Genomic DNA, 11067 nt, shown 5'->3' on the forward strand with positions numbered 1-11067 from the left:
AGATATTCAGAACCTTAAGTGCCTTGCTCATGGCAGTTTTTTAGAAAATTAAAACAAACCTTTTCACAAATTATTTCGGTGAAACTGCTAGTTTTGCTCAGTGCTTATACACATACATAAATAGATAACGTAACAGAACATAAATAAAATATACAGAGAAATGGTAACTTTAGAAATTTTATATTTATGCAAATTATATATCCAATCAGAAAAAGTGTGCAAATTCAAATATGATTAGAACCATTTTCAGAAATTCTATAAGCAATTAAAAGAGGAATTATGATGCAACTGGGAAATAATTGGAACTATTTTTGTTGGATCCGATATTCTATACGAGAAAAACAAAAACCTTGAGATTTCAGAAATTCTCAGAAAAATTTCAATTCAATATTGTTGCCGGAGAGGGATCAATTGAGATTATCAGTAAATATTGTTGACGGAGAGGGATCAGTTGAGAGTATCAGTAAATATTGGTAGCGGAGAGGGATTAGATGAGAGCATCAGTAAATATTGCTGGTGGAGAGGGATCAGTTGAGAGTATCAGTAAATATTGCTGGTGGAGAGGGATCAGTTGAGAGCAACAGTAAATATTGCTGGTGGAAATGGATCAGTTGAGAGCATCAGTAAATATTGCTGGTAGAGAGGGATCAGTTGAGAGCATCAGTAAATATTGCTGGTGGAGATGGATGTTGAGAGCATCAGTAAATATTGCTGGTGGAGAGGGATCAGTTGAGAGCATCAGTAAATATTGCTGGTGGAGAGGGATCAGTTGAGAGCATCAGTAAATATTGCTGGTGGAGAGGGATCAGTTGAGAGCATCAGTAAATATTGCTGGTGGAGGGGAACCCTGAAAGATTGAAGCCTTTTCCCCAGGGAACAGATTTTCCGCTACCTGAGTTCAGATCATCAAACAAATTATATTTTTTATTATTGCACAGGGTTCACTACAAAGAATTATAATCCTATTGATAATTGGAGTGATAGTATAAACTTGATTTATGTTAAGGAATGAAAAATACTTCATATCCGGCCCGGCTTTTTTTCAATTATCATGCAGACGACATTCTACAGTGATCGTTGTTCATATCAGTAAAGACGACGTGTTTTTATTGACGTGTTTTTATTTAGGTTTGAGTTTCTTACAACCTTTTATTCAAATTACAAGTTTACAAGTAAATAAGGAAAAGCTGGTAATTCATATGGGTACCCTGGGGTTAACAAATGCTTAAAAAATTGGAATTTTTTTTCTTTAACTTCTTTTTTATATTCGATATTTTTAAAATTCCACGGGCAATGGCGCTAGTTTCATATAAGCTTCTATAGATGGTCGTCTTCAGTATACTGGTAACTAGGCCTGTAGTAAATGCCATACTCTTAAAACTTCGTCTTATACTGTATCAGTCCAGGTACAACCGTCCACTATCAAAGTCACCCAGGACACAATCCAGCAGGCTACTGTTAGGGCTGGGCGTTGTTCTTGAAGAACGATCGTTCTTTCTTAAGAACGAACTGAACTATCAAGAACAATCGCATCGTTCCAAAAAAAGAACAGAACGCGTTCTTAAAAATATTAGAACGTAACGGAGAAGAATGGAACGGAACAGATATTACAGAGCGTCCCATATCATATTAGATTATCCCCAAGTTTCAACGCCAAAATAAACCCATAATACTCGAAAAACCTATCATTTTCCGCAAGAAAATTCTTATATTAACCTTATTCAATTTTTCAAAATAACTCATTCTTCTTAAATTTTCTGATTAGTCCCGAAAATCGTAATTTAGACCGATTGACGATCTAATATGATGTGGGACACCATGTAGCTTAAGAGAACCCGTCAGGACATCTAAAAGCAGGAACGCGTTCTAATTATCAAGAACGGGTTTTAACCCTGTAAAGGCTGTTCACAGACCAGACTTTTTTTCCACCCTGTACCCTACCCTATATAAATATGGGGATAGCTGTATTTTTTATAGAATAAATAGTTAATAATGTACAACGTACTGCAGGTTTACAGAATATCATGTGACCCGATATTTATTACAGGCAAATACCAATCTAAGGAATTAATGCTTAACCAAATTTTATTTTCTCAATTCATTTGATGATTTCCTTTGGTGCAATGGCAATTTCCTCGTCAGATGCACCCTAAACATTAAAATATAAATTTAAACACTTTTTATAATGATTTCATAAGGGAGCAGTAGTTTTCAGGGACCCTCCATTTAAAAAAGGCGAAATCCGGTTCACAATGGTACTTCTAGATTTGGCCTTTCACCTTTCTTAGATAAAAAAATGTGGCCGATATGATTTTTTTTCTAGCTTGAAAATTGTTAATTTTCAAAAAGAAAAACATTGATATCTCATTTAATCTTAATAAACTAAACCTTTCTCGGCACTATTGTGAAGTGGATATGACATTTTACAGGTTGAAATTAGGTGTACAGTCCTCTTAAAAATGAAATCATTTTCTACGTAAATGAAGAAACTGTACCTCAGCTTGAAAAATGAAGAGACTGGTTGGAGTTTTCAGAATAAATACATCCTCGTCATTCAAGCTAGCTACATAATTCAGACATTATATAGATAATTATCATAAGTTATAGTTCTTAGCTTATCTTAACTGTTTATCTGTTTTGTTGATTGAACAATAAATTGAATATATGTAATATATATATATAATTTATATACAGGGTGTCCCACGAAACATGACAATAGCAAGACGACTTGAAAATCAAAAATCAAGACGACATTCAAGTCGTCCTGCATACTGTCATGTTTCGTGGGACACCCTGTATATATATACATAAAAGATACAATTGAAAATATATCCATGTTTTTTTATAAACAATTCTTCCATATTCTCATATTGGCCCTGAAATGATTTTTTCTGTACTTTGAACAACAGCACTGTTACAAAGTGTTTTTTATAAAAACAAAAAGTGTAATTTTTTTTAATTTTTTTACCTTTATTTTCATCCACTTGTTGAGTTCTCGTGATAGGAGTTCCAAATCCAGCCTTATTGCATTGGGAGGTTACCTTCAAACAGACAATATTATTTGTATTGTTATAATCGTCATTATTTTCATTTTTATCATCTATATTTCTATTTCTATTATCATTATTATTGTTATTATTGTCATTATTATCATTAGTATTATAGCTATGATTAATATTATAATTTGGGTTTCCAACCCAAGTGGTGTTTCATGGTCTTCTAGAGATTTCGTATCCAAGGTCCAAGGACCAGTCACAGATTGGCAGTTCCTAAGCCCAAACGTATTGCATGGTAGAGATTTACTATTGGTCAAGTTGGAGATTGTTTGCGTCAGTCCATTGTTGAGCGTCGTTATGCGCTTATGGTGCAAGTCATGCTCAGGATTGTACCCAGATCTCTTTTTATTTCAGAGTTTTCAATGTTATCTTGAGATTTAACCCACGAGTTTTCCATCTATTAGATACACCAGCTAAAGTAATGGTTCTTGAAGGAAGACGACTTTCATTATTTTTAAATTTCCTGCGATCCGAAAGGAGTTGTTTGCCGCGTCGAGTGTTGGATTAGTTGTGTGCTTGAGAGTTGGTGGTGTTTCAGAATACTCAGTTTTATTTTTGTTTATGTAATATTTGAGTTTATGATTTACCCATTCCAAGGCCGAATTTAAAGAATTTGAGCCGCGGCTTAAATTTAAGCCGGGGCTCAAACATGGTTGGTTCAACTTAAAATTGTATTCAAATTTTCAATATATAAGCTGGCGCTCATTTGAAACCGGTTTTTGGGGGAGTTGAGATGTGGCTTAAATTCATTAAATTCGGACACAGTTCTTTTTTCAGTTTTGATTCTACAACGTGATTCCAGAAGAGAATTTTCTTTGATTTGGTTTCGGTAACACAAAGATGGATTACAGGTACGGATTTTCACCCACAGTTACAGTTAAAGTTTATGGTCCTATACTGTCGATTACGACGCTACAAGTTGATTTTCCTCGCGCACAATTGCGAGCCCTCAAAATTCTACGCGATTCCGCGCAATTCGAGAACAATTCCGCGCAACAGAATATTTTTATCGTTATAATATCATCATTATCATTGTCTTTTATATCCTTAATTTTATATTGTCAAATTGTCAAAGTTATCATTATTAACAAAATCATCATTAATATTATCAATATCATGATTTCTATAAATTTATTTATTTATTTGAAAAGAATGGAAGTTAAATGGATTGAAAACAATTTTTTATAATTTTATGAATTTTTTCACCTTGAAGAGCATCGTTCCATCCGTATCCGTTTCCGCTTCGTTCTTTTCCTACATAAACCAAATATTGGAAAACAAACAATATATATATATATATATATATAGATATAGATATATATAATTGTGAAGAATAAACAAGAAATATTATGTAAGCAATACACAGTAAAATCATGTGAAAGTGTATTGCAGTGAAGATATGCATATATATCATATTTTGATTTAACAGCTGTTTCACATCTTGAAAAATATTCACTGTCAAATTTTATGTCTCTAGTTTTCAAAATAATATATATGACAATGATATTGACTAAAGAGGAGCTAATCAAAACAATTTTGTATTTATAAATATAAAAACTGTTCTGGTTTAGTGCTATATAATTATATAATCCAAACAATTTTGTATTTATAAATATAAAAACTGGTCTGGTTTAGTGTTATATAATTATATTATCCAAACAATTTTGTATTTATAAATATAAAGACTGCTCTGGTTTAGTGCTATATAATTATATAATCCAAACAATTTTGTATTAATAAAATAAAAACTGTTCTGATTTAGTGCTATATAATTATATAATCTATATCTATATATATATACATTTATACTTTGCTTGTCTGTTTGCTTATTTGTTTGTTTGTAGCTGAAAACTTTTTTGTGGGACCTAACATCATCTCAGGGAATGTTTATGAATGGTTAGAATTGAAGACAATTGCCTTAAAAAATACATGATAAAAGAGCACTATAAAAATTTGGAATCAAAGATGGGCGCGAAGCGCCTTGAAAGCTTAGTTATACATATTTTTAGCCTAAACTGAAAATTGGTTCAGACCCATCAAACATATTGTCTTGGAAAATATATGATTTAACATCTATATACAGAAAGTATATTTAAACTGAAAAAAGTTAAAAATATCAAATTTTATATATAAATATATATTTTCTCCTCATACAATTACTATTCTACAGATATTACAGAACAATTCAATAACTGTGCATATTAATTATCAATACAAAGATTTTTAATAGAAAACAATAGATACCTATATTCTAGGTTCTTGATATTCTAATCTTTTTTAAAAATCCTTTACAAAACCTAGCACATTTTCGCATATTAGACCTACTTTTGAAGATTAAAACAGTATTTTAGAGAAACATGTTTTATAGACAGACGACCCCCCTTTCATTGGTATTGTTCCAGATTTAAACCCTTTTCAGAAAAATAAAAACGACGTTTAGTAGGCTAAAAAGCTTTAAAACACTTTTCAAAGACACACAGATATAGAGCTAGAAACAAACGAACACTTACCACTCCGCCCTGTAAGGTTACAAAAGTTCCTCCAAACATACTGATGAAGTGCAGGGGCTCCTTCCCCATTTCAACCCGAGACTAAACAGAAATAGTTTAGAATTCACATTATATTGTTCTAAAACTTGTTTCTAGAGTTCCCATTTACATTAGTAATGTAAAAACAATATCGTCGATGAGGTTTAACCTGGCACTCTTAGATCTGGACTACTCATTAATTTTTGACAGCCTTTTATAGGTTTTACCTCACCTACTCACTTATACTATTGCTCAAGATAATTTAAAATTGTAATTTTACCGGATGATATTGATATAGGGTTACCCACGAAGGATGACGACTGAAAACCTTTAATGATAATAATAAAGGTCGAATTCTGTTAAAATGTATTTTTAGAATGATATAATAAACAATATTACAATGACAGATGCAAGTTTGGAGTTGTTAGGCACAAAGGATTTGGGGAAAAAGACTAAATGAACTTCTGACGTCTCATCTTTGGTTGATTACCCTGTATATAACAGTAAATTGATATTCTACTACAATTTTCAAATGTAATTATGTTTTATTTTATTCTACCTGTACTACTCGTGTAAGCTGCACTTGTACTACTAGCGTACGGCACCTGCACTACTAGTGTATTACATGACACCTGTACTACTAGTGTACTGCAACTGTACTACTAGTACACTGCACCTGTTCTTCTAGTGTACTGCACCTGTACTACTACTGAACCTGCACTAATAGTGTACTGCACCTGTACTAGTACTGTACCTGCACTACTAGTGTACTGCACCTATACTACTACTGTACCTGCACTACTAGTCTACTGCACCTGTACTACTAGTGTATTACACCTGTACTACTAGTTTCATGCACCTGTATACTACTAGTGTACTACCCCTGTACTAATCCTGTACTTCTAGTGTACTGCACTAGTAATACTGTACTGTACCTGTACTTCTAGTGTACTGCACCAGTAATACTGTACTGTACCTGTACTTATAGTGTACTGCACCAGTAATACTGTACTGTACCTGTACTTCCAGTGTACTGCACCAGTAATACTGTACTGTACCTGTACTTCTAGTGTACTGCACCAGTAATACTGTACTGTACCTGTACTTCTAGTGTACTGCACCAATAATACTGTATTGTACCTGTATTGCTCCTCCTCCAATACTAGTATCAAGTTGAACTGCTAGGATTGCACTGGCTCCCTTCTCCCAAACGTTACTTTTAGCTCCCTAGATTATTAAACAATTTAACGGTTAAGACGGTCTAGTGCACTAGAAGAATACAATATAAACCATAAAAACTGGTTTATACCACTAAGAACTCGAACAATATAAAACTTGTTTAAAGCACCCAGAAGTAAACAATAAAAATGGGTTATGCCACACATTAGTTTACAATACAAAACCGGTTAATACCACCAAGAAGTAAACTTTATAAAACCAGTTTATACCTACCAGAAGTAAACAAAACAAAAACAAAAACAATTCATATACGGTTTATACCTGTTAGAAGTAAACAATAAAACTGATGTACACCCGCCAGAAGAAAACGATTTAAAACCAGTTTATACATACCGGAGTCCAGAAGTAAACAATAAAACCGGTTTTTCTCTGCAAGAAGTTAACAATAATAAAACGGTTTACACCTGCCAGAAGTAAACAATATAAAACAAGCTTAGTTGCTATACTGCCAAGAAGTAAACTATATAAAACCGGTTAATACCTGCCAGAAATAAACATTATAAAACCGGTTTATACCTTTACAAGAAGTAAACAATATAAAACCGGTTTATAAATGCCAGAAGTAAACATTAAAAACCGGTTTATACCTGCCAGTAGTAAACAACATCCCCGGGTCTTCCTTCTCGTACTGCATAATTAACAACATACGAATCCCCCTGTATAATAGAAAATATAGACTATATCACAAGAGGCAAAAAATGCCTCGAAATATTAGAAAACGCGTATGATGTAAATTTACTGTTTAGCTATCCTTGTCTGGATTACATAATTAAATAGTTTTAAAATCAAACTTACCTCATAGAATGCATTTTTGAAGGGATGAGAAGCTTCACTGATGGGAACTAGTTTCCCCTGAAATATTTAAAACTATTGACAGAACCCGGCGATGCCCGTGTATGTATGTCGGCGCGATGTAAGTAGGGCATATTGCCTTGCCCGGACAAGCTCTAAGTTCCCTGAAACAGACTCACTGCTACACCCGATATGTTTACAAACAAGTCACTTTCGCAAGAAACCGCAATGAAAATAGATATTTTAAAGGAACGTAAACATTGAAATCTAATTGATACTTGATCAGACAAAGCTTTCAAGGGTACTATTGTAAATCAGGCATTGTCATCTCTGCATGAATGGTCACTGGAAATTACGCTTACTGTTCCTGTAAGATATTTTCTCAAAATGAAAAATTTGTAATTACGTGATGCAACCTTCCCAAATAATATTATAAAATTATATAACATTAGTTCCGTAAAATATAAAGATCTCCAGTTATATCAAAAGCTTGCCTCAATTCCGCTCTCTGACCTCTCAACTCTAGAAACATTAAACGGTCCCAATCCTTGATCCCGCTTTATAGGATCCTGTAGTTCATTACATTCTTCACCTTCAACACGTTAAAAGTTATAATTAACATGAAATTATGAACTAAAACAAAGAGTTTATGAACTTAAACTAAGAGTTTATAATCTAAAACAAAGAGATAATTAACTAAAACAAAGAGTTTATATACTTAAACAAGGAGTTTATAAACTAAAACAAAGAGTTTGTGAACTTAAAAAAGGAGTTTTTAAACTAAAACAAAGAGTTTATGAATTAAAAACACAGAGTTTGAACTTAAACAAAGAGTATATGAATTTAAAAAACGAATTTATGAACTATAGAACAAAGAGTTTATGAACTAAAACGAAGGGTTTTTACAATTAAACAAAGAGTTTCGAACTGAAATAAAGAGTGTATGAACTGAAGTAAAGAGTGTATGAACTGAAGTAAAGAGTGTATGAACTGAAGTAAAGAGTGTATGAACTGAAACAAAGTGTTTATGAACTAAAACTAAAGAGTTTGTTAACTTAAACAAGGAGTTTATTAGTTAAAACAAAGAGTACATGAACTTAAAATAATAGTTTATGAATGTAAACAAAGAGTTTATGAACTGAAAAAAAGAGTTTATGAACTAAAAAAAGAGTTAATGAACTGAAACAAAGAGTTTCTTAACTTGAACAAAGAATTTTTGAACTGAAACAAAAAGTTTATGAACTTAAACAAAGAGTTTATGAACTTAAACAAAGAGTTAATGAATATGAATATCATGGTCACAAATTCGTATTATTTAATGTTTAAAATGTAATTTAAAAGTAATTACGCGTAGAAAGTCGAATGAATTATTTATGAAGCTAATTTACAATAATTTCAATAAACAAATAATAAATAACTCTATATTGTATGAAATATGTATTGCCCTGAAGAATGTGAAGCAAATACATTATGTAGGTGCATTATAAGTGGTAAAAAAAGTGAAAATGTTGTTTCATCAGAGCTCAAACTTTAGAATGGTGGATATCAAGATAAATGCATGATCCTCTCTTTTTCATAATATTGAGACTAATCTAATCTTGTATTTGAATCCTGAAAAGTGTATAAAATTCAACCAATCAGAGTCGCGTATACGAAGCCGATAAATTTGAAATTTTGCGCGCTATTTCAGATTATATACAGAAATGGGAGGAAAGCTCGAATTTTAAAAAAACCGGTTTTTGATTTTTCTCTTCTGTATCCAAGAAAGAACGGTTTAAGAAGAAAATCAAAAGTGTGTACATTGGATAATCAGATTAAGTAATCGGGATTAAGAATATCTTATTCTAGAGTTTTTAGCTCAAGATAAACATATATATATATATTGGATTTATATATAATATATATAATTACATACAGCTGATGATTAAATCACGGATAATGTTTCCATTTTAATTGCTGTACAAATTGTTTTGTGTTTTTATACCTCAGCAGCATGAGTTAAATTCAAAGGTTTAATTTTCTGAATGTTGAAAGGTTTGGGAACAAGATTCTAAGAAATTCTAATGTCTCAGTGTTTGTTGCAACCAGGGAGTAAGGAATAGAAGGGAGATATATCTCAGTTATATCTCCCTTTTATTCCTTACTCCCTGGTTGTAACCCTGTTTGTATACATAATATATATTTATATGTTTTTAATAAACCTTGTTTACCTGCGGACATTCCCAAAAATGTGACGAACAGTAAGATGGCCAACATAGCTCGATATCTGGAATTTAAAATGGTTAATTTTCTCGAAAAATACACGTACAATGAGTTTTCTAATTATTTACTTCGTTTTTGGAATTTATGATTTTCTTTGTATAAACCTTAAATTAAATAATCCCAATATACTAAAAAAAATTTTTTGAAAACAAAAAATAATAGAAATAATAGATATTGAAGATTACAAACTAATGAAGAATGTTTTCCCGAAACAGAACGCTGCGACCAGGACAGATTTCTTGTTCAAAGTATTGATTTTCTAATCCATATATCTTTGCAACATGATGGTGTAAACCGTTGATATATTAAAATCTGACATTTTGGTCTATCAGAATGCAAAGTTTGTAATATCACAGGTTGCAAATATATCAGGATAATAAAATTATAAAATTTTGATGAAAAGCTAGATATACTGGTTGTGAGGGAAGGCTTAGCGTAAAACTGGTTGGTTTATGTGTATTCAAGACCTAGGAGTATTTCATAATAAACCAGGTGTACAAAGAGATATAATTGCTTTTAACATTGAATTTGCAAAATGAAAAAAATATGCAAGCCTTATTTATCAACTAATAAATATCAACTAATTTTAGTAAGCATTTAATTATTACTTAAATGTGTTACTTAAAAAAACTCGATTTAAAATTTTGACTATTAGTGCTAGCAAAATTTATAGTTTGAAATATTAAAGGTCTTCGAATAGGACATCAGGTTGCAAATATGAAGTAATGGTCACTTTTTTTAAAAAAAAAATGACCATTTAGAAAACTAAATTTTGTAAAATGTTCTTTTGCTTTTATCTTATTTCGTCATCATAAAAGTTATCATAATACCCCCCCCCCCCTCCCCTACCCATTCTAAGAAATATTACGCAGTAGATTTAAGTAAAATATGAAACGTAACTGTATGTATGTAAAACAAACACATATTCTCTACGAACAGTTTTGACAAATAATTCTAAAAACTCGGTAATATATTGGTGGTTATCGGGACTTCAAAGAATACTTGACTTTCTAAACTTAACCAAGATCATGATGGAAAGATGAATTACAATTAAAATTGGAAGAAAATTGAATACAAGAAGTTTATTTCAGATATAATATAACTGTGACAGGGTGTGCATGATATAACTGTGACAGGGTGTGTATAATGTAACAGTGACAGGATGTGTATGATATAACTGTGACAGGGTG

The 11067-nt window shown here is 31.7% G+C and overlaps 1 protein-coding gene across 2 annotated transcripts; it reads right to left on the reverse strand.

Moving 5' to 3' along the window:
- Window positions 1–164: 164 nt before the first annotated feature.
- Window positions 165–9888, reverse strand: LOC111711975 (gelsolin). 2 transcript variants are annotated; one of them, XM_023486476.1, is made up of 12 exons: window positions 9826–9888; window positions 8110–8207; window positions 7619–7675; window positions 7411–7479; window positions 6725–6811; window positions 5567–5647; window positions 4263–4310; window positions 2969–3041; window positions 2496–2563; window positions 2114–2149; window positions 820–892; window positions 165–508 (listed from the first exon to the last, which is right to left on the reverse strand). In XM_023486476.1, the coding sequence occupies exons 1-12, from the start codon at window positions 9869–9871 to the stop codon at window positions 501–503; spliced, it is 744 nt and encodes a 247-aa protein (XP_023342244.1). In that variant the 5' UTR covers window positions 9872–9888; the 3' UTR covers window positions 165–500. The 2 variants fall into 2 exon arrangements, with proteins under 2 accessions (XP_023342244.1, XP_023342243.1); XM_023486475.1 differs by having other exon boundaries at window positions 169–892.
- Between the last annotated feature and the right edge of the window lie 1179 nt (window positions 9889–11067).

This window comes from Eurytemora carolleeae, unplaced genomic scaffold (assembly GCF_000591075.1).
Source record: "Eurytemora carolleeae unplaced genomic scaffold, Eaff_2.0 scaffold209, whole genome shotgun sequence".
NCBI lineage: Eukaryota > Metazoa > Arthropoda > Copepoda > Calanoida > Temoridae > Eurytemora > Eurytemora carolleeae.